The following is a 24,009-nucleotide window of genomic DNA, read 5'->3' as shown; positions in this document are numbered from 1 at the left end:
CACCCTGGGTTGTAGCGTCCATGATGATGATGATACTCCACATTTTGCTGTATTTATAACATCTTCAGGTGACCTACAGTTACGTATTTTACTTAAGTAATGGTACAAAGTTTTAAACATACAACTGTAACTTCTTCATCTGTTAATACTTCTTATTATGTACACATTAATTACAAAATATGTTATAATTTCCTTCTTTAAAAGTGTCATAAAAATATAGCATATACAAATTATTAAAACTTTATACTAGCCAGACTGTTTTTCATGGCTTTATACTCATAATTTTTATTCACATATTATAGTTTAGTTCTGTTTTCATCATTAAGTACTCTTGTACATCTCCATAATTTGTTATTCTTCTTTTGTCTATAAGCTAAAATTATTGTAAGTACTCTTCTATCCCCAACCTGAAACTTATTATTACAGTTTTTGATTAAGATAGTCTGGTCCTGAAGAACATTTGAGGTTAAATTTATGTCCCTCAAAGCATCTGATATACTGATGTTTGGTTATTGTGAAATGGAGTGAACTCCAGCATTGAATGATTGGGGTTAGTGCACTTTTGTTTCTATGTCGATTTAGTTGACAGTTTCTGGATTCTTAGAATATAAAATCACATATGTTACTACTATCAATGTGCTGTCTGTTCAGTATGCTTGATATTTTCCCACAGTTAATTTTGCAAACTTTTTGGAATATTTCAAACAGTCCTCTGAAAGAAGCTGTTCTTCTCTTATTCTACCAGAGAATGCCAGAACTAGATAAATATATCTAAATATGCTTAAAAAACATGAAGTTTCTGGTGATAGATAATCAAAGGAACAAATTTTAATTTCCAGCTTTGCTCAAAATATCCACTAACTTATGAAACTGTCGTATTTTTTACTGAGAAAGAATCTAACCCCTTTCAGAATTTAAAATGTTTTATCATAACGCAAACCTATAGACCACGCAACAGTTAATTTCTCTTTCCAGACATGTGTTATAACCCCTCGCAATCTTATTCTCATACATACATACACTTCAATCAGATCACCCCTCACCCCGTCAAAATGTAACCCTGTTTTAGTCAGTTCCTGCAGCATTCTCGTCCTCACAGGACAAGAGCAATGTATTCTCATAGTATGCAAATTGTCTCATAAATCAGAGGAAGACATTATACTACACCAGGGGTCGTCAACCTGGTCCGTACCGCCCACTAGTGCGCGATTCAAGCTTTCATGGTGGGCGGTGTGGGTTTTTGTCCGTTGTTACAAATTTGGTTCTTCCTTCGTATAACGAATACATTGCTAACAACTTCGCGAGTTTGACTTTTTAAAATATGCTTTTGCAATTTACTTTTGAATTCCATCTCTAAAACTTGGATATAGATAATAATTCACCGGGCACTTCTCGAAGTATACTCGTGGACGAAGGAGCAACGAATGAGCTCCGTATCAAAGGCATGAGTTTAGTGCGCATAACGAGGGCGGGGGCTTACCACCGGCCATCATTCAGTCTTCGAGCTGTACCTCTTTCACGGTGGTGGGCAGTATGTGCGGCACCGGTGGGTGGTAAGGAAATTTTACCATCAACAAAGATACAAAAGTGGGCGGTAGGTATAAAAAGGTTGACGACCCCTGTACTACACAAATCATGTCCATCACTGCAAACTTTCATATCACACAAATATCCATTTCAGTCACACACTTTGTAGATCTGTATCCCAAATTGTTTACTGATCCTTTCATATTTATTATCTGAAAATAAGACTTTAATATTTAGCATGAGAATCACCGACATAATTATTCTCATTTTCCAAACTGTGTTACAGTTTTCATCTTGTGTATTATAAGGTTAATATTTGTCACTGAAATGGAGAAATCTCAGAATACAAAAAATCTATCTTGTATATGAGGGTTCAGAAAGATGTTATAGTACGGACTGTATCTTTGCTGATGCTCCATCTGTACAAATATTACATATAAATAACTGTATTTCCTGCATAGTGACATCAGTAAACATTTAAGATTAGGGAGGAAGTGGCGATAAAACAATCCTTTAAAGAAAATGTTTTATCCAATTTTCACAGAAGAGGCTCTTGCAAACAGGTCATGACAGTACAATCATTACATTTGTAACAAAGTAAATGTCCATCTCTAATTCTAGAAGAATACAAACATGAGGGTATACACATTAATGATAACGTGGAAGAAATTTTATTAACAAAATGTAGATTTATGTAGTTTAAATTCATCAGGCATTAGGTTTGACTGTTTATAAGCTAAGAGTTCCATATAAACATAACACTTGAACAGACTTAAAAAAGAAATTCTATCAACCAATTGACAACACCACAAAAGGAACTCACATATTCATCATGGGACTGGTCTTCTGCTGTCCATTGGGAGGAGTGACGGAATTCAACTGTTGCTGGGAGTTGCTGGCAGAAAGGCTGCAATTCGACTGCTTTTCTTGCAGTTCCCGTTTCAATGTCTCGCCTTCTGCAGTGCCCACTGTAGAAGAACGCGGTCGCAGACCACTGGTACCACTGTCTGTTATGTTGTTCTCAGGTACTTCCAGTGTTGGAGCTGGTGATGAACGGGTAGTTGGGCTAGCGTGCCCTGAAGAGGATGGGGGATCCTGGGAAAACAATATGTTTTCTGTATATGAGTAAAATGCACTATCTTTCAGACAAGATATCTGAACCTTGGAAAGATTATGTAAGAGTGGTCTAAAGAAATGCATAATAAAGAGCTTCAGAACTTAGTACTATTTGGGTGATTAAATTAAGGAGGATAAAATGGGTCATACATGTAATGTGCACAAAGGATATGAGAAATTCATATTAAAATTGTGCTAAGAAAACATGAAGGGCATGTAATGGATTCAATGACTCAGATTAGGCTCCAGTGGTTGAATTTATGAACGTAACAGAGATTCTTTGCACTACATAAAAGCAGGAAATGTACTGGATAGCTGATTATAAACTTTTGAAAATAATCCTTGCAGGGTGGAGTTTGTTCATGATCTTATCTTGGGAATGTTGTTTCACATATATATGTACATAGAAATGAAAGTAGCTTCTTCACAGCTACAGTTGGAATTTTTGGACAATCTTCCTTCAAACTGACACAAAAGTTACCAAGAGGAATTTTTATTAATGTATCTTTCAAAACCACAGCCTGCTGAAGTGTCATACTTCTTACATCTGTTTCTAATAACAAACCTTTCTCTGTGACAGAGAATGTACAAAGGTTTCATAACCACTGAAAACCTTCACTGCAACTTGTAGGTCTCATAAATGTTCAATTATATCTGAAGGAAAATCATCACTTATCCAGCTCTCAAGATCATTAGAAAAGTCATCCAATGGTTGAAAACAGTCAGAAACATTTTTTTCAACCAGTACCTGTCCTCAAAAATTTTATTTTATTTATATATAAATTTGTTCACATGCCAAGATAACTGTGATAGTCACACCTTAAAATTTTGTTCACGTATCTTCGTAAGAACGTCCGCTAGGTATGCTACCCTCTGGAGTCACACAGCATCACACAGACTGTTGTTGGTCATCCAAATAATGTTACACATATACTGACACTCAGATTTCATGTCACTATGAATGACAGTCATCACCAATCTTCTGCCAGTCCTAACTTTATAAAAACTGGTAAAATGTATTGGGAGATGTGAAGTTCATCTCTAATTTACACCGTTTTCAATAAAGTACTGCTGCACACATCCTAAATATGGATGCTGAGGGCATTAAAAATGCACACAACATTGACTGATAATCTTGTTTCCCTAAATTGTTACAGTGTGACTTAAAAGTGTAATGAAGCAGTGTATCAAGTTAACTATATTGCCATAACAGCAAAGGTATTGAAAACTGAGTCAGTCCACCATTTGACAAAATTCTCTCTTAGAACCCTTGAGATTACTCGATATATTGCCAGTGTTCTGTAAAGTAAACTTTGAGTAACACTAGACTAACCCATTAAAGGCTGCAATACAAAATTACAATTCAGTGATTTGCTAATTCCGTGGTGCAGGAGTTGACAGTTATTCAGCCAATCCCACGTGCGCAGAACTTGTAGGTTCATCAAAAAACCACCACTGGACACAATCCAGAATTAGTTCAGTACAATTTACGAGGTGCGATCGGAAAGTTTCAATACTGCGCCTATAAAAACCTGTACACTTATCTCAGGTATTAAATTCATCCATAACCCTCAAAGTAGTTCCCCTGGGAGTGAACACAACGATCCCAGCGCCGCTGCCAAGCCTGGAAGCATCCCTGGAAATCTTTCTTTGTCAGCCTGTCAAGCACCATCTGCGATTCTGCCTGAATCTCTTCTATCGTCTCGAATCTCCTTCCCTTTAGCTGAATTTGCATCTTTGGGAAGAGGAAGAAGTCACACGGAGCTAAATCCGGCGATCCGGCAAGATCTTTGAGCTCCTGACAAATGAGAAGTCGATTCTGCTTCTGGTCCTCAGACAGGAGCCTTGGCACAAACTTGGCTGCAATGCGTCGCATGTGGAGTTCTTCCTTTAGAATCAGCTGACAGGTCCCAACAATGTCGCACAAGTCGTTGATGGTACAACGTCGATCTTCGTAACATTTACGGGCGTTGTGCTCGAAGATGGTCGTCCAGAACGCTCGTCATCATCGACAGAGGTTCGGCCATTTTTAAAACGTGAATGCCACACAAAAGTTTGTGCACGACCCATTGCGGACTCCCCAAATGCTTGCTTTAGCATTTCATAGGTTTCCGTAGCCGTTTTGGCGAGTCTTTGGCAAAATTTGATTTGTTCATGAAAATCCGCCATTCCGAAATCGCAGGAGGGTCGGTGTAATGCACTACCAAAACGCCCGTAACTAAGAAACAAATGCTAATTCGATGATGCCGGCTGGCACCCTGATTCACTATGAATGTAGGCCGCACCCCCTAGCGGCAGAAGCTCGTACTACATCCGGTTCGCCCTCTATTGACACAGTCTGGAAACTTTCTGATCGCACCTCGTATATGCTCACATGCTAGTTTCTTAAGATCCATTTCGAAAATACTATTCACGTCTGATTCTACCATGAAGTGTTTGAAACAAAGTCATCTGTTTTATTGTTTACATCATGATGCCCATGTTATTATCCTTCATTAATCATACTACTACATTAAATGTACATCTTATGGAGTTCCATGTAATTCTCTTAAATTCTGCATTCATTTCTCTTAGTCACAAATATTCTCTTCAATTCTTTGCTGCTGAACACCCTTAAAGATTTTTTATTCTTTCAAAATGAAAAACCACTTTTCCTGTTCACATAATACAACAACAAATAAAGTCAATATACAATGTACACAAACTACTCAATTTATAAAAGAGAAATATTAATTGGAAGTCCCTTTAAAGTGAACACAAAAATAAACTTATTAGTATTAACTTACATTCAAAGAAATTGATATGTCTCTCTCTGTCTCACGTGCGAACTCACACACGAGAGTCAAGGAAGATAAGTATACAGTTCACAAATGTTTATAATAACGAACAGCAATTAATTAGAAATTAATAGAGATACAAATAATAAGATAATGTGAGATAAGACTCTCAAAAATGACAAAGCACAAAGGAGGAACTTGGCTATATGCAAGGTGGGAGTAATGGTGATCACGGGTGGAAATTATGTTGTGTGTTACTTCTTGTCATGTGTTTCTGTGTAATAAAAATTCATTACAAAAACTGAAAAAGTGATACTGATTTTTAATTGCGCAAAAGTAGAATTTCATTCATTAACATTTGTAAAATGGAAAGTCAGTTTGTTCTCAACACAGACTGCAGCTCTCATTTCTCACTGTAGTTTTTTATCGCAACATATTGTGATATTTATGAAAGTGCAGTCATTCAGGCAAACTGAGTGACTGCACAGTCACCAGCATCTCACCTTGGACGCCTTGGGTTATGTCAGGGCAGTCCGTGTGGAATTTGTGGTGCACAAAGTGGCACTGAGACAAGTTTCTGTCTAAGTCCTTCACTTTTATCAAGTTCCATATTCACTCATGTATCATCTGGGGGATGGAGAATGGGCCCATTAGCAGCCACAGTTCCACAGAGACAAAGTCTCACCCCATCATAAGAAGAGACTACAATAGTGGCAGCATGACGAAACATGAGCGAAATTATTTTAAGTACTTGAAAGAAGCAATACGGGAGAATTTAAGTTTCAGGTACTGATCCAGTAACATGCTATTTTACCTTACACAGTGCAGCATTCATTGGCAGACTCAATTCCTTCACAACTGGTCCAAAATCATCTCGTGAGCCCTTGCGCTTCAGCAGCTGATCAAATGAGCTTGTGAGGGAACGTTTGGCCTTCATGAAGATGGTACTCCCTCCCAGGTACTGATTAAGGAATTCGCTGCGGTTCTCAGCTGTGTCATGAGTGTGGCGAACTTGCTTTCCTTCACAGTGTGCTCTCAGCAGCATCATGAGAAACTCATTCTGCTCACGGAGACTCGAGGTATCTACTCCTCGGAATTTAGTTAATATCACAGACTGCTCTTCTTCTGGTAACAACTCCAGCCGACGGAAGATGGTGGCTTGTGTGCGCTTGTCATTCAAACCTGAAAGAGAACCAACAAATTGTTTCTCAGAAGTTGTGCGCTCACTAAAATAAAGTGTGCATGTGTTAGATACAAGCGTAATATGGCGAAGACAAAGTAAATAAACCGTAAAGAATTTTTATGACTACTTTAGGTCTGATGATCTAGGAAGAATTCAAAATATCTTTGATCCAGCAAAAAAACTGCAGATACTTCAGGAATATTGCTTACATCAGTTCATGATACAGACTGTTCCAAAAAGATATATACAAACATTCAATGAATTTGCATTGCTTGAAACTCAATGTGTATATGAATCATGGTATCATCTGTTAAGTGTAGACCACACTAGACTCCCCTCATAAACATAACACACGAAGATCAATAACAAGGCTAATAATCCATATTATAATGTGCATACATCATTTTGGGATACTCTGTATTTTACAGGACACTAAACAAGATGTAGAGAGGACAATTCTCTTTTCTACTCCAAGATAATATTAAAGGCAGTACTATTGATGTCAATTGGCGCACCTTAAGATACACAAAGCTAATCAAGAAAGAGACAATGTATGCTGTCTTATCACATTCACTACTGGGAATCTAAATGCAGGTTTATATTAAATGCCTGGGCTCATGGTAGGAGTTCTGCACTGTCTGAAGACAAAAAAATATATTTTGCAAATTAAAAAGGAGACAAATGTTATACGAGGTGCGATCGGAAAGTTTAAAGACTGTGTCAATAGAGGGTGAACCGGATGTAGTACGAGCTTCTGCCTTTAGGGGGTGCGGCCTACATTCATAGTGAATCAGTGTGCCAGCCGGCATCATCGAATTAGCATTTGTTTCTTCGTTACGGGCGTTTTGGTAGTGCATTACACCGAACCTCCTGCGATTTCGGAATGGCGTGTGCATCAAATTTTGCCAAAGACTCGCCAAAACGGCTATGGAAACCTATGAAATGCTAAAGCAAGCATTTGGGGAGTCCGCAATGGGTCGTGCACAAACTTTTGTGTGGCATTCACGTTTTAAAAATGGCCGAACCTCTGTCGATGATGACGAGCGTTCTGGACGACCATCTTCGAGCACAACGCCCGAAAATGTTATGAAGATTCGGCAGGCCATTCACAAAGATCGACCATCAACGACTTGTGCGACATTGTTGGGATAGGCTATGGGACCTGTCAGCTGATTCTAAAGGAACAACTCCACATGCGACGCATCCTGTCTGAGGACCAGAAGCAGAATCGACTTCTCGTTTGTCAGGAGCTCAAAGATCTTGCAAGAACCGACCCCAACTTCCTTTCTAAGCTCCGTGTGACTTCTTCCTCTTCCCAAAGATGAAAATTCAGCTAAAGGGAAGGAGATTTGAGACGATAGAAGAGATTCAGGCAGAATCGCAGATGGTGCTTGACAGGCTGACAAAGAAAGATTTCCAGGGATGCTTCCAGGCTTGGCAGCGGCGCTGGGATCGTTGTGTTCACTCCCAGGGGAACTACTTTGAGGTGATGGATGGATTTAATACCTGAGATAAGTGTACGGGTTTTTATACGCGCAGTCTGGAAACCTTTCGATCGCACCTCGTATAATATCATTAGTAGACTTAGAGAGTGTGATACCACGTGTAGCAACAGATTTTAATGTCACTGATTAAGTCACCACACAACACACCTTGAATTAAAATTATTTAAAATCCACGGTGAAGCAACAAAAATCTCACTGACAGTGAAAAATATGTTATTCTGGAAATTTTTAAATTTATAAATAAAGTTGTTTGTACTATTGTTACAGTTTCTAATTTTTATTGCTACTTATAATGTACTATGTGTACAAAATAATAATATATGTTATTAAAAAATGTTACTGGGGGGCATGGTGTGATTACATTACAAGCTTTTATTGTACATTTTTAGAATTTATGGCACTCAGTCTCAAAGAGGTTTGGTGTCCTTGGATTAGGCCATTCCTCATGCCTAAAGTAAAATAGAAAAAGATAGAACTGTACTAGTAACTGGTCCTTCTAGGAAACGACTGCTATGTCTGCAAGTTTGGAACCACTGAAGAGACAGGAATATAAGAAATATGTCTGGAGCGACATTCAATGTAATGATGTTCATACCTAGTTTAAAAACAATCTTTTCAGTAGAAACATTGCTGACAGTACGTCATTGATCGATAAAGGAACAGACACTGGACTCATAAAAATAACCCTCACATGAGGCAGTCGACATTTTTGTTTCAAGTAAAAAATATCGATATATTATGAACATTACACACTCACCTTCTGCTTCAGCACAGAGCTTGTGGTACCACACCATTGGACAGTGTTCACAGGATAGCACTGGCAGCTTCTCACGTCGCTGTGCCTCTGTCGTGGCAAGAAATGCTTGTCTTATTGCTGTGGAAGCATACCAACAGACATTTAAACAAAGGATTGTCAATATTCAAAGTAATGGTATGAGTCAATTATGAGACAGGCTCAGAAAGTACACAACATACAGTATTCTCATCACAAAATTCTATAATTTTTATGTCAGATGTTAAACACATTCACTCCCAGGTACTTGGCTGCTGGTTTACCTCTCAGTCATTTTCAGTAGTACTTCATGTTCCACAGATATGAATGACAAATGACCTACAAATTTCAATAAATTCCATAAGGTAACTGCATGCACCATCTAGTGACAGAATAAAACTACATGCTCAAAGTGTGTTCTGAAAGCGTTATGTTTTGACTTCTAAAGGCATGCTGCTGTTTGACCAGGATCATACAGCGATGATAGGAATATGCCCTGATATGGCAAAAAGCGCCTTTCTCAGAAAACTGAGAACACAGTTTGACATCCTGTAACTAGATACTAGGTACCTTTCGAAAGTCCTTGAATCACTGATCGACTGCCAATCACTTCTCAAATGTAATACTTCAAAATGTTAGAATTTTGTTAAAAATGGCTTAGCTGATATATAACAGGCTGTGAGCATGTTAAGAACACAGAAAAAAGTCAGATTATAATTAATTCAATTCCAATGCAACATAATCTTTGTTCACAAAAAGAATATTATTAAATATCCTTGAAGCCGTTTATTTTTTAAATTATTGTTCCTTACAACTCACTATATTTTTTAAATAATGATATTTATGAAAGCAAGTTACATCAAAATTCATTATCTGAAAAACTGGACAGAACGCAAAACATTTATCACATAAATTCGATAATATCGAAATAATATGTGAATTTGGTAGAGAAATGGCGCAAAGAACACTTTGTGGTCAAGGGCTGTCCATCACATCTTTCAGATTAAAAGATCACACTGCCATCTACCAGTTGCCATATGAACTATTTGTGCTGTCATCTGTCAGCTGCCATATAAACTATTTGATATCCCACCCATAGGATGTACTTTAGGATGATGATGATAGACTCTTTCCTTTTCTGCAGGGATTGAACTTTCCTGAAACCACAAGAGTCCATTGTCTTTAGAGATATGTTGCATACATGCCACATCCACTCAATGTGATGTAGAGAATGTCACTGGAACTTACAGCAAACAAATAAACTATCAGCAAGATCAAAAATCTTATCTACATAGTTACAGCAGTGGTATGCAAGTAAGAATGGATTACCTGAGATGCTGCATGGGTTAGTACATCTTAACTGATGCTGGCAGCATATGGAGGGCAAAAGAGTTTTTATGGCTTACTAAAACCGGCAAAAGAATAATGTTGAAAAAGACCTGTACTGGTTGAATCTCCCAAGGTCCTTTTATTTTATTAGGAACAGTAATAGATACTGAGCCACATTTAGTAGAATAGTTCAGTGGTTGGACCCCCCCTTCCCCCCCCCAAATTAAGTAGGATTTGGGGTTCTCGTGGTGGCAAGTATGAAGATGGCCGACTTCTGGGTTGTTGCGCTGTGTAGTCTGGTAGAAGTCATCAGCACAATAATGATGGAGGCAGCAAGTATCTCTGAAACATCAGTAAACTTCTACCAGACTACATGGTGCTACAATCAGCCATCTTCAACTCTCCGAAATGTTTCATACTACATTAAGAATAGGTTCTTCCGATAAAATGCAGTTATAAAATACAGAGAGATAAACTTATACTTACTCCAGTGGTAATGCTAATTCATTAATCTATGTATTGAGAAATGGTTTCTATTAATTCATCTTCCAGAACATACGAGGTGCGATCGGAAAGTTTCAAGACTGTGTCAATAGAGGGCGAACCGGATGTAGTACGAGCTTCTGCCTTTAGGGGGTGTGGCCTACATTCATAGTGAATCAGTGTGCCAGCCGGCATCATCGAATTAGCATTTGTTTCTTAGTTACGGGCGTTTTGGTAGTGCATTACACCGACCCTCCTGCAATTTCGGAATGGCGTGTGCATCAAATTTTGCCAAAGACTCGCCAAAACGGCTACGGAAACCTATGAAATGCTAAAGCAAGTATTTGGGGAGTCCACAATGGGTCGTGCACAAACTTTTGTGTGGCATTCACGTTTTAAAAATGGCTGAACCTCTGTCGATGATGACGAGCGTTCTGGACGACCATCTTCGAGCACAACGCCCGAAAATGTTACGAAGATTCGGCAGGCCATTCACGAAGATCGACGTCGTACCATCAACGACTTGTGCGACATTGTTGGGATAGGCTATGGGACCTGTCAGCTGATTCTAAAGGAAGAACTCCACATGCGACGCATCATGACAACGCGCCAGCGCACACCGCCCTCAAAGTTCCGCAGTTTTTGGCCTCAAACACCATGGCCGTCATCCCGCACCCTCCTTATTCGCCGTGTGACTTCTTCCTCTTCCCAAAGATGAAGATTCAGCTAAAGGGAAGGAGATTTGAGACGATAGAAGAGATTCAGGCAGAATCGCAGATGGTGCTTGACAGGCTGACAAAGAAAGATTTTCAGGGATGCTTCCAGGCTTGGCAGCGGCGCTGGGATCGTTGTGTTCACTCCCAGGGGAACTACTTCGAGGGTAATGGATGAATTTAATACCTGAGATAAGTGTACGGGTTTTTATAGGCGCAGTCTTGAAACTTTCCGATCGCACCTCGTATTCAAAAATAAATTCCCAGTCAAGATGCTATAAGATGTGGCTCACATTCTTTTGTACCAATGAACATTGGAAATAAATATGTCCATCTCACCTGCTACCAAATCATCAGCTACAGATTCTGACTGGCACTTGAATACATATCCAATGTACGACTCCACATTCAACTCTCGACAGATGAACCCAAAGTGGTCTGCATTCTTGATTCCCTGCACACAAAGTTTGCACCCATCACAGCAAGTTTTTCTGACTTAGGCCCTTAAAGATATTTAAAAAAACAACACTGAAATATGTCAAACGGAATCTTAAGGCTACACGAGAGGCTAAAATGTAGATAAGAAGACATTATTAACAATTTGCTATGCTATTTAAATTCAGTGTTTGCTTATGCTGTGGCAAGAAAGTGGCAATATGAATTTAAATATAAAGAAGATGGCTGTATTTTGGTTTGTTGTGCCATGTACACTGGTAGACGGATAGCTCAGTCAGTATAGTGACTAGCTACGGGCTGGACGACCGGGGTTCGATCCCCGACGGGGGCAGAGGATTTTTCCTCTAGCCTCTGCGTCCAGACCGGCTCTGGGGCCCACCCAGCCTCCTCTACAATGGGTACCGGGGTCCTTTCCCGGGGGTAAAGCCGGCCGGGCGTGATGCTGACCACTCACCCCCATCTAGTGCCGGGGTCAAGGAAGAGAGGAGCTATACCTCCGCTCACCCCAAACGCCTACATGGCGTATAGTGGGACAAACTTTACTTTTTACACTGGTAGACAGTCTTTTACATATCTGGTGCCACGAATACCTAAAATCTTGTTTTAAATAAAGTGTTTATAATGCCAAGACATCTATAATGACAAAGTTCTTTAAATCTAGTGCTGCTTTATGCCACCACACCATATGCACTTTAAATTCAGCATCAAAAAAAAATTCTCACACCATGTCAGATGTTAATACTAGTACAAAAATGACTTAAAAATTCACAGAAAATAACTATGCACAATACTAAAGATGACTGGATGTTGCGCCATGTAGTCTGGTAGAAACTGACTGATGTTTCAGAGGCATTATCGAAGACATTTTCCAGGATGATAAGACATATAGTCTGGTAGAAACTGACCAACAGTGCAAAGGTGCTTACCACCTCCATGCCTGCTGATGGAGGCTGTAAACACCTCTGAAATGTTGGTAAACTTGTACCAGACTATATGACATATCATCTCAGAAAAACAGTCATTTCATTTTCATGCTTGACACAATAAGAATCTGAATCTCATGTACGAGGTGCGATCGGAAAGTTTCCAGACTGTGTCAATAGCGGGCGAACCGGATGTAGTACAAGCTTCTGCCTTTAGGGGGTGCTAGGAGATTTGAGACGATAGAAGAGATTCAGGCAGAATCGCAGATGGTGCTTGACAGGCTGACAAAGAAAGATTTCCAGGGATGCTTCCAGGCTTGGCAGCGGCGCTGGGATCGTTGTGTTCACTCCCAGGGGAACTACTTCGAGGGTGATGGATGAATTTAATACCTGAGATAAGTGTACGGGTTTTTACAGGCGCAGTCTAGAAACTTTCCGATCGCACCTCGTATGTATAATAATGTATTCAAACTTTCACAGTGAGACACACACACTGAATGTAGTTCTAGTGCTGAAACTAGTGTTGAATTGTTAGGCAGTACAACAAGATTATGCTTTCACGAATGACTTGCTGCGCAACAGTTTTAGTTACAAACCATGCAGTTTGTTGCCACTTACAACAGTAACAGTCAAGGCTACATATCTGCAAACATCAGACTCAATTATGCTAGTCTAAAAAAAGCTGAAGATATCCGTCTTCTGGGTTGTTGCGCTGTGTAGTCATCAGGGATGACGGAGGCAGTATGACCTCTGAAACGTTGGTTAACATCGACCAGACTACATAGCGCAACAACCCAGAAGACAGAAATCTTCATACTCATCGCCCTGATGATGGAGGCAGTATGACCTCTGAAACATTGGTTAACATCGACCAGACTACACAGCGCAACAACCCAGAAGACAGCAATCTTCATACTCATCGCCCTGATGATGGAGGCAGTATGACCTCAGAAACGTCAGTTAACATCGACCAGACTACACAGCGCAACAACCCAGAAGACAGAAATCTTCATACTCTGATGACGGAGGCAGTATGACCTCAGAAACGTTGGTTAACATCGACCAGACTACACAGCGCAACAACCCTGAAGACAGAAATCTTTATACTCATCGCCCTGAGGATGGAGGCAGTATGACCTCAGAAACGTCAGTTAACATCGACCAGACTACACAGCGCAACAACCCAGAAGACAGACATCTTCATACTCATCGCCCTGAGGATGGAGGCAGTATGACCTCAGAAACGTTGGTTAACATCGACCAGACTACACAGCGCAACAACCCAGAAGACAGAAATCTTCATACTCTGATGACGGAGGCAGTATGACCTCAGAAACGTTGGTTAACATCGACCAGACTACACAGCGCAACAACCCAGAAGACAGAAATCTTTATACTCTGATGACGGAGGCAGTATGACCTCTGAAACGTTTGTAAACATCGACCAGACTACACACCGCAACAACCCAGAAGACAGACATCTTCATACTCATCGCCCTGAGGATGGAGGCAGTATGACCTCAGAAACGTTGGTTAACATCGACCAGACTACACAGCGCAACAACCCAGAAGACAGAAATCTTCATACTCTGATGACGGAGGCAGTATGACCTCAGAAACGTTGGTTAACATCGACCAGACTACACAGCGCAACAACCCAGAAGACAGAAATCTTTATACTCTGATGACGGAGGCAGTATGACCTCTGAAACGTTTGTAAACATCGACCAGACTACACACCGCAACAACCCAGAAGACGGATATCTTCATACTCACCGCTGTGAGAACCTCAAGTCTTACCTAAAAAAAGCTCTTTATCAGTTGAAAGCCCCACTAACCAAGAAAGATCCAGTTATTTCTGTGGTGTAAACCAGGCCAAATTGAAAGTATAAAACCAAGCACTAGCACAGGATATTGTTCACAGAAAACATTCATTACAAAATGTACAATAACTGAAATACTAAATGATTCAGACTGTCATAAAGCAATTTTACTGACAGTGACATTTGCAGTAAATCAACCCTTCAGCAGTTACAATAATAACGGACAGAATCACATGCCACAAGGTAGAAAAAAAATGCAGTGTGAACATAGATTATGTATTGGGACGGAGAGATGAAATCGATTCAGTAATGAATTTAAATTTTTCTGGAGTGTAAGGAAAAAGTTAATATCTTCCCATTCATGTGCATGAGCCAAACATTAGGTTTCATGTTACTCTGTTCTAGTGCAACTGTTTTGAAATTGTCCATGTGCACGTTCCCTATTACTGATGACAACGGAGAGCCCATTGTCATTCTATATGTTGGTAAAACTCATCACTGACTTGGAAGTGCATAGCCAGATCTGCTTCCAGGACATCTTGAACTATGGACGGGGCTACAATTACTGGGATATTTGCAAAAAAGTCTTAAAATGTCGAAATCCACTGAAGTGTAATTTTGCTGTAATTCCAGGTCCTAATCTTACTAATAAAGTGTCCTAAAGTTTTTACATTCAAGCCCATGTTCCCTACTAGAGAGGAGAGGATTATGAGGTGCTTTGCCATTGGTTGGCATAGGGAATTTCTTGAGCTGACCACTGGCCATAAGGAAATTCCATTTTTGTGCATCTTAGGCAGACCATATATGTGTGTGGTGGTATGCTACAGTGTGATGTGAAGCTGTGTTGTTGTTACTGTACTTCTTCAGAGTACTGTAAATCTTCCTTTTAGTTTGTAAAACTTGAGGTTCTCACAGCGGTGAGTATGAAGATTTCTGTCTTCTGGGTTGTTGCGCCGTGTAGTCTGGTCATTGTTAACCAACGTTTCAGGGGTCATACTGCCTCCGTCATCAGGGCGATGAAGATTTCTGTCTTCTGGGTTGTTGCGCTGTGTAGTCTGGTCGATGTTTACCAACGTTTCGGAGGTCATACTGCCTCCATCATCAGGGCGATGAAGATTTCTGTCTTCTGTCTTCTGGGTTGTTGTGCTGTGTAGTGTGGTCGATGTTTACAAACGTTTCAGAGGTCATACTGCCTCCATCATCAGAGTATGAAGATTTCTGTCTTCTGGGTTGTTGCGCTGTGTAGTCTGGTCGATGTTTACCAACGTTTCAGAGGTCATACTGCCTCCATCATCAGAGTCTGAAGATTTCTGTCTTCTGGGTTGTTGCGCTGTGTAGTCTGGTCGATGTTTACCAACGTTTCAGAGGTCATACTGCCTCCATCATCAGAGTCTGAAGATTTCTGTCTTCTGGGTTGTTGCGCTGTGTAGTCTGGTCGATGTTTACCAACGTTTCAGAGGTCATACTGCCTCCATCATCAGAGTCTGAAGATTTCTGTCTTCTGGGTTGTTGCGCTGTGTAGTCTGGTCGATGTTTACCAACGTTTCAGAGGTCATACTGCCTCCATCATCAGAGTCTGAAGATTTCTGTCTTCTGGGTTGTTGCGCTGTGTAGTCTGGTCGATGTTTACCAACGTTTCAGAGGTCATACTGCCTCCATCATCAGAGTATGAAGATTTCCGTCTTCTGGGTTGTTGTGCTGTGTAGTGTGGTCGATGTTTACAAACGTTTCAGAGGTCATACTGCCTCCATCATCAGAGTATGAAGATTTCTGTCTTCTGGGTTGTTGCGCTGTGTAGTCTGGTCGATGTTTACCAACGTTTCAGAGGTCATACTGCCTCCATCATCAGAGTCTGAAGATTTCTGTCTTCTGGGTTGTTGCGCTGTGTAGTCTGGTCGATGTTTACCAACGTTTCAGAGGTCATACTGCCTCCATCATCAGAGTCTGAAGATTTCTGTCTTCTGGGTTGTTGCGCTGTGTAGTCTGGTCGATGTTAACCAACGTTTCAGAGGTCATACTGCCTCCGTCATCAGAGTATGAAGATTTCTGTCTTCTGGGTTGTTGCGCTGTGTAGTCTGGTCGATGTTAACCAACGTTTCAGAGGTCATACTGCCTCCGTCATCAGGGCGATGAGTATGAAGATTTCCGTCTTCTGGGTTGTTGCGCTGTGTAGTCTGGTCGATGTTACCAACGTTTCAGAGGTCATACTGCCTCCATCATCAGGGCGATGAAGATTTCCGTCTTCTGGGTTGTTGTGGTGTGTAGTGTGGTCGATGTTTACAAACGTTTCAGAGGTCATACTGCCTCCATCATCAGAGTCTGAAGATTTCTGTCTTCTGGGTTGTTGCGCTGTGTAGTCTGGTCGATGTTTACCAACGTTTCAGAGGTCATACTGCCTCCATCATCAGAGTCTGAAGATTTCTGTCTTCTGGGTTGTTGCGCTGTGTAGTCTGGTCGATGTTTACAAACGTTTCAGAGGTCATACTGCCTCCATCATCAGAGTCTGAAGATTTCTGTCTTCTGGGTTGTTGCGCTGTGTAGTCTGGTCGATGTTTACAAACGTTTCAGAGGTCATACTGCCTCCATCATCAGAGTCTGAAGATTTCTGTCTTCTGGGTTGTTGCGCTGTGTAGTCTGGTCGATGTTTACAAACGTTTCAGAGGTCATACTGCCTCCATCATCAGAGTCTGAAGATTTCTGTCTTCTGGGTTGTTGCGCTATGTAGTCTGGTCGATGTTTACCAACGTTTCAGAGGTCATACTGCCTCCGTCATCAGAGTCTGAAGATTTCTGTCTTCTGGGTTGTTGCGCTGTGTAGTCTGGTCGATGTTTACCAACGTTTCAGAGGTCATACTGCCTCCGTCATCAGAGTATGAAGATTTCTGTCTTCTGGGTTGTTGCGCTGTGTAGTCTGGTCGATATTAACCAACGTTTCAGAGGTCATACTGCCTCCATCATCAGAGTCTGAAGATTTCTGTCTTCTGGGTTGTTGCGCTGTGTAGTCTGGTCGATGTTTACCAACGTTTCAGAGGTCATACTGCCTCCATCATCAGAGTCTGAAGATTTCTGTCTTCTGGGTTGTTGCGCTGTGTAGTCTGGTCGATGTTTACCAACGTTTCAGAGGTCATACTGCCTCTATCATCAGAGTCTGAAGATTTCTGTCTTCTGGGTTGTTGCGCTGTGTAGTCTGGTCGATGTTAACCAACGTTTCAGAGGTCATACTGCCTCCGTCATCAGAGTATGAAGATTTCTGTCTTCTGGGTTGTTGCGCTGTGTAGTCTGGTCGATGTTAACCAACGTTTCAGAGGTCATACTGCCTCCGTCATCAGGGCGATGAGTATGAAGATTTCCGTCTTCTGGGTTGTTGCGCTGTGTAGTCTGGTCGATGTTAACCAACGTTTCAGAGGTCATACTGCCTCCATCATCAGGGCGATAAAGATTTCCGTCTTCTGGGTTGTTGTGCTGTGTAGTGTGGTCGATGTTTACAAACGTTTCAGAGGTCATACTGCCTCCATCATCAGAGTCTGAAGATTTCTGTCTTCTGGGTTGTTGCGCTGTGTAGTCTGGTCGATGTTTACCAACGTTTCAGAGGTCATACTGCCTCCATCATCAGAGTCTGAAGATTTCTGTCTTCTGGGTTGTTGCGCTGTGTAGTCTGGTCGATGTTTACAAACGTTTCAGAGGTCATACTGCCTCCATCATCAGAGTCTGAAGATTTCTGTCTTCTGGGTTGTTGCGCTGTGTAGTCTGGTCGATGTTTACAAACGTTTCAGAGGTCATACTGCCTCCATCATCAGAGTCTGAAGATTTCTGTCTTCTGGGTTGTTGCGCTGTGTAGTCTGGTCGATGTTTACAAACGTTTCAGAGGTCATACTGCCTCCATCATCAGAGTCTGAAGATTTCTGTCTTCTGGGTTGTTGCGCTATGTAGTCTGGTCGATGTTTACCAACGTTTCAGAGGTCATACTGCCTCCGTCATCAGAGTCTGAAGATTTCTGTCTTCTGGGTTGTTGCGCTGTGTAGTCTGGTCGATGTTTACCAACGTTTCAGAGGTCATACTGCCTCCGTCATCAGAGTATGAAGATTTCTGTCTTCTGGGTTGTTGCGCTGTGTAGTCTGGTCGATATTAACCAACGTTTCAGAGGTCATACTGCCTCCGCCATCAGAGTCTGAAGATTTCTGTCTTCTGGGTTGTTGCGCTGTGTAGTCTGGTCGATGTTTACCAACGTTTCAGAGGTCATACTGCCTGTCATAGTTGCTGCGTCTTTGTTGAGATGAGTTCTGTATTCTGTTACTATATTACTCTGTGTACATTATTAGCGTTACAGTCCCCTTGTCAGCTGGTAAGACCTAAAATAAAATATCTTTTCTTTCCCTCAGTTCTGCTTGCTTCGTTTTAAAAGTTCTTGTTTCCAATAAATGCTACCAACTTTCCACCTGTATTCTTCATTGTCCTTTGGTGTGAGCCTTTTGAGTTATTTCTTCTACAACTGTTGTAATATCCAGGTTGGACACCTGCTTTGGAGTGATAGCAAACTTCAATCCTTTGTGCAAGGCCGTTTACTCCTCGAAAGTCAGAGTTCATGCACCTGAGAGATTTGGGACACTGATTTGCTTCCATATTCTTCCTTAATATCTGGGTTTGTTATTGCTGATTGGTGGATATTCCATTTGTGTTTTTCCTTATTTTGTTGTGGGTCTTTTGATAGCTTGTACTGCCAGCTGCTGTTTTGCGTGAGAATTCACGGGTATGGATCTCATTCATTAGGTCATTTTCCAATTGCGATATCTTTGTCACTAGTTTACATTTCTGAAATCCATGATGGTTTACAAGTTCTTTTAGTACAGTTTTACTGGCTCAAATATACCTCAGACAAAGGACAATGTCCAACATTTGGTTTACAGTGTCTTGAGCACAAAGCAGACGACTCTTACCTGCCCCTCTCGTTAGGGAGGCAGCAACTTGGTTAACCTCCCCCTTTTCCTTATAACCCTAATTAAGAACCCCAAGCCCAGGAATTCTTCAAACTTACCAGACTATGCCACATTATGAAGCTTACAGGGTTCAGAATAGTTTAAAGCTGTGTTTAAATCATCAATAATTAAATCACACCCCATTGCTTGTGGTTTGGAGGTTGTCACTGCATAAGAAGAGCCTTGTGTCCGTAAAAGAGAAATCCACACCCCAACTGCCACAAGTGCAGCCCAGAAGAACAGCCTACATAGATTGCAGTCACATAAAAGAGATGTTGCAAAGGAAAAACCAGAGATCCTCCTACAACAAAGCATCAGGGAGGACGTATTCTCCCAATTATGTCACCCCTTGACAATCATACACAGCGACACTACACAGCAACCCAAGGCAGCAGTCTCCAAAGTGACAGGTTCAGCAAATGCAGATCACAACAGCAGAAATAACAAAGAATAAGGGCCTGGTTAATTTTCAAGGAAGGGGTCAACTTGACCGCACACCACACAAAAACTGTGACTAGGATGATGACAAGATAATACCATCCCCACTTACATTCACTGGGGTATCTATGTGGGGACAACTGACAAACAAGGGTTTTATCAGTTCACTGGTGACACACCTAGAAAAAGACAGAATGTGACACCCCATATGAACAAGGACTACTACATAGAGCATTTTCACGTATTCTTAAACTTTTAAAACAATGGCAGTGTTGTAAAAACAAATCCTAACTATAAAAGACTAGAGAAACTGATAAATGTTTCTGGCTTCTTGAATGACACCTACTCAGAATATCATGCTCATTCTGAACATCTGGTTGTACACGAAGTTTAGTAATTCTCAGAGGAAGGATACATTTCAGACAAACGCAAACAAACCAACCTAAGAGAATGAGAATGCCACATGACATGACCAAAAATATGACTGAAATGTGGCAAAGTTCAGGACAAGATATGACTTGATGACAGAGTTAAACATGTTGTGTATGTCCTGACAAACATGCACAATCCACCAGAAACACAAGGCAACTTTTGTGATGAATATGAAAACATTTTGAAGCTACAAATTGTACAGGATTATAACCAGCAAAAAGGATTCATTGGTATGAAGATATCCGTCTTCTGGGTTATTGCGCTGTGTAGTCTGGTCGATGTTAACCAACGATGAATCGCCCTGATGATGGAGGCAGTATGACCTCTAAAACGTTGGTTAACATCGACCAGACTACACAGCGCAACAACCCAGAAGACGGAAATCTTCATACTCTGATGACTGAGGCAGTATGACCTCTGAAATGTTGGTTAACATCGACCAGACTACACAGCGCAACAACCCAGAAGACAGAAATCTTCATACTCTGATAACTGAGGCAGTATGACCTCTGAAATGTTGGTTAACATCGACCAGACTACACAGCGCAACAACCCAGAAGACAGAAATCTTCATACTCTGATAACTGAGGCAGTATGACCTCTGAAATGTTGGTTAACATCGACCAGACTACACAGCGCAACAACCCAGAAGACGGATATCTTCATACTCACCGCTGTGAGAACCTCAAGTCTTACGATTCATTGGTACTTTGGCAAAGGAGACACAATGACAAGCCGTTACTTAATCCAATGGCAGACACGGAAGTGGACAAAAACCGTTTCTTCCGCCTGTTATACCTTAATATTGATAACATTTCCTTCCTTCTTACATAATGTGATGCCAAGCGGAACACAGGACTTTCCGCCAAGCTCTTGAGCAAGACTTGACTGAAAATGCTAGGGGGTTTACCTCATCCCCATCCTCATCTAATACCAGCTGCCATACAGAGAAAACTTACTCAGCCTGAGGTAATTTTCAAAAGTCATAGGCCAATTCATTCCTCTAGAGCAGGGGTTCTCAACCTTTATCACAGGTGTACCAGTAATTCTAATTTAATGTACCACAAACCAAATGTGTTCAGGGAAAGCTGTTATTTAAGTTAATATTAACTTCGGATAATTTTACTTAGTTCGCGTACCATAGGTTGAGAAATGCTGCTCTAGAGTGAACTGTCACATCTGTTTCGTACAACGGACACAAAAGACAATGCAAGGAGTGTTATGCGTGGCTGTGTTTTGAAGTGTGCCACAGAAATACAAAATGTGATGTAGTGGGGAATGCTAGTAGGCTTCCAAAGCCACAAAAACTCTCAGGTATGTAAATTTCATGTATTCTGCTGAGTGAAATGCATGAAGGCCAGCATATCAGTCTCTCGTATGCTGAGGTACTAGGATGTGAAAGCCCTGCATATGGGTCTTCTGTAAGATAAAGTTTATGAATTTTACTCTCCTTATTTTGGAAGGACTTATTCATATTTTGATGAAATATTCTCACAGTACTTATGTGTTTACTGCAGTTTATGTTATAGATCTAAGCTTGAAAATCAAAAGCTCCATCGTCATAAAATACCACTCATTAGTTGATATTACTTTAGATTGGGAGTTACCAAAAACAGTATACTGACCAATGCAGGTAATAAAATTCCACAACATAATTAGAGTTTGTTTCATGCAATTAAAACAAGTTTATGCCAAATCTACACATTTTGAGAGGTTATTTAACTTCCAGAACAAATGTCCCTCCCATATCATGACCGTTCCACCGACACATCACACCGTTGTATACGCACTTCTAAAATTTGCATTCAGGTCATCTATTACAGGTTTCAGCTTATAAAATCTTTTGGAAACAAGGATGAGTAGAAGGAGAAACCTTTTCTCAATAAACAATTCCAACAATATGGGTATTTCTGGCTTATTTCTCCTTGAAATATCTCATAAGATAGTGTAATTGCGTCATATTGTGAATATTATAACAATTATTTTAATCCGTCTGATCACAATATTTAAAATTTCTTATAATTAAGATAATAAAATATCATTGATGTTCCATATCGATTGATCGATTTACATTTCGGAACATTTACACAACATGTTTCGGTTTTTATAAAACCATCATCAGGTGTAAAATATATCTAAGAACTTAAAACTCAATTATGATTTCTGTAGTATTTTGGTGATGTTTCATTACGTTTGTTTTTCCATTTTTGGGCGAAGGTGTTGTTTTTCTTAAATGTTGACCCACACCTATTCGAAGACACTAGTACTTCTGGACATATCGGGACACTCACTCCTATATCTTTGGCCGATATGTACATCTAATAACATTTAAGAAAAACAACACCTTCGCCCAAAAATGGAAAAACAAACGTAATGAAACATCACCAAAAAACTACAGAAATCATAATTGAGTTTTAAGTTCTTGGATATATTTTACACCTGATGATGGTTTTATAAAAACCGAAACATGTTGTGTAAATGTTCCGAAATGTAAATCGATCAATTGAAATATCTCATTATTCATTTTTCTAACTTCAGATCTTAGCTTCAGGTTACGTATGCGTCGCAAAAAAATATTTAGGCACAGCATTTTGTTCTTCTGCTTATTAGTTCAGCAATTTTAGATGCCATAAACAATCCAAAATATTCCTGTAGGTTATCAGGATCTTCTATATCAACATTCAGGCCATACTTGGCACTAAATGGAAATCATCACTGCTCAGTGCCAAGTTTTGTACATGAGCCATGCTGCAGGTCATTTTTGTTGTGGACATTACGTTCATCACCAGAGCTGAACTTGATGACTACTTGACAAAATTTTTATGTTTATGTGACAATCATCAATAAACTGACTTCTTCTATGGCGCAACAGCCTGAAGTCAAGCCTTGGGCTCCTCCTGTGCTGGAGGTTTCTTTGTCTTAAGCGTGCATTTATGAGTAGCGAGTGACCAGCCCACTGACTCTGCACAATTTCTACTCAATCCTGATTTAACTGCCACAGCCATCTAGTACTGAATCAGGAGAGACTTGGGTGAGAAATAGCCGCTGAATTTTGCTTACGAAACATCTCGTTCATGCTAGTAAGATTCTTTTACACACTGTAAATCTACGACATGGGGCCGCTGGCTTTACTTCCCCTCCAAAGGAAGTTGTGCTACGGATTTTTATCACCCTTAAAAATCCACCAACCTCGGCCGGGTTTGAACCCACGAACCCTGGGTCCAGTGGCGAGCACGCTAACCACTAGTACACTGAAGGCGACCAATAAATTGACTCCCACAAATATAATTACATATGTTCACAAAATACTTCATCACTCATATTCATCATTTAAATAGGCCCTGCCATAATGCTGGCTACCAAAGACAAACTCAAAACAGCTTTCAATTATTAATTATGTCCACTCAAAACTAAATGGACGGTGAACAAACAGACATAAATTTTCATATCTACTGCAGTGGAGAAGTATGTAAGTCATAACATGCACAGGAATCATACTGAGTATGATAAAATTAGTGCAAGTTGTGTAAGCACGCTGTATTCACTTGATCAATTAAAAA

General features: G+C 40.5%; 1 protein-coding gene across 7 annotated transcripts in view; it reads right to left on the bottom strand.

The window, feature by feature from the left end:
- Positions 1-24,009, bottom strand: part of LOC110838095 (TBC1 domain family member 4-like) — a 206,942-nt gene that overhangs the window by 20,883 nt on the left and 162,050 nt on the right. For all 7 annotated transcript variants that reach the window (XM_087345284.1, XM_087345283.1, XM_087345285.1 and 4 more), the window contains 4 exons: positions 11,745-11,859; positions 8,866-8,982; positions 6,235-6,602; positions 2,351-2,622 (listed from right to left, as the gene is read on the bottom strand). In XM_087345284.1, coding sequence (XP_087201410.1) covers positions 2,351-2,622; positions 6,235-6,602; positions 8,866-8,982; positions 11,745-11,859 — 872 coding nt within the window. The remainder of the gene's footprint in view (positions 1-2,350; positions 2,623-6,234; positions 6,603-8,865; positions 8,983-11,744; positions 11,860-24,009) is intronic.

This window comes from Zootermopsis nevadensis, unplaced genomic scaffold (genome assembly GCF_977971745.1).
Source record: "Zootermopsis nevadensis isolate Lab colony 2312 unplaced genomic scaffold, Znev_1.0 Znev_ptg000008l, whole genome shotgun sequence".
NCBI lineage: Eukaryota > Metazoa > Arthropoda > Insecta > Blattodea > Termopsidae > Zootermopsis > Zootermopsis nevadensis.
The sequence above is the reverse complement of the archived record's forward strand: the minus strand, read 5'-3'. Positions and strand labels throughout refer to the sequence as shown.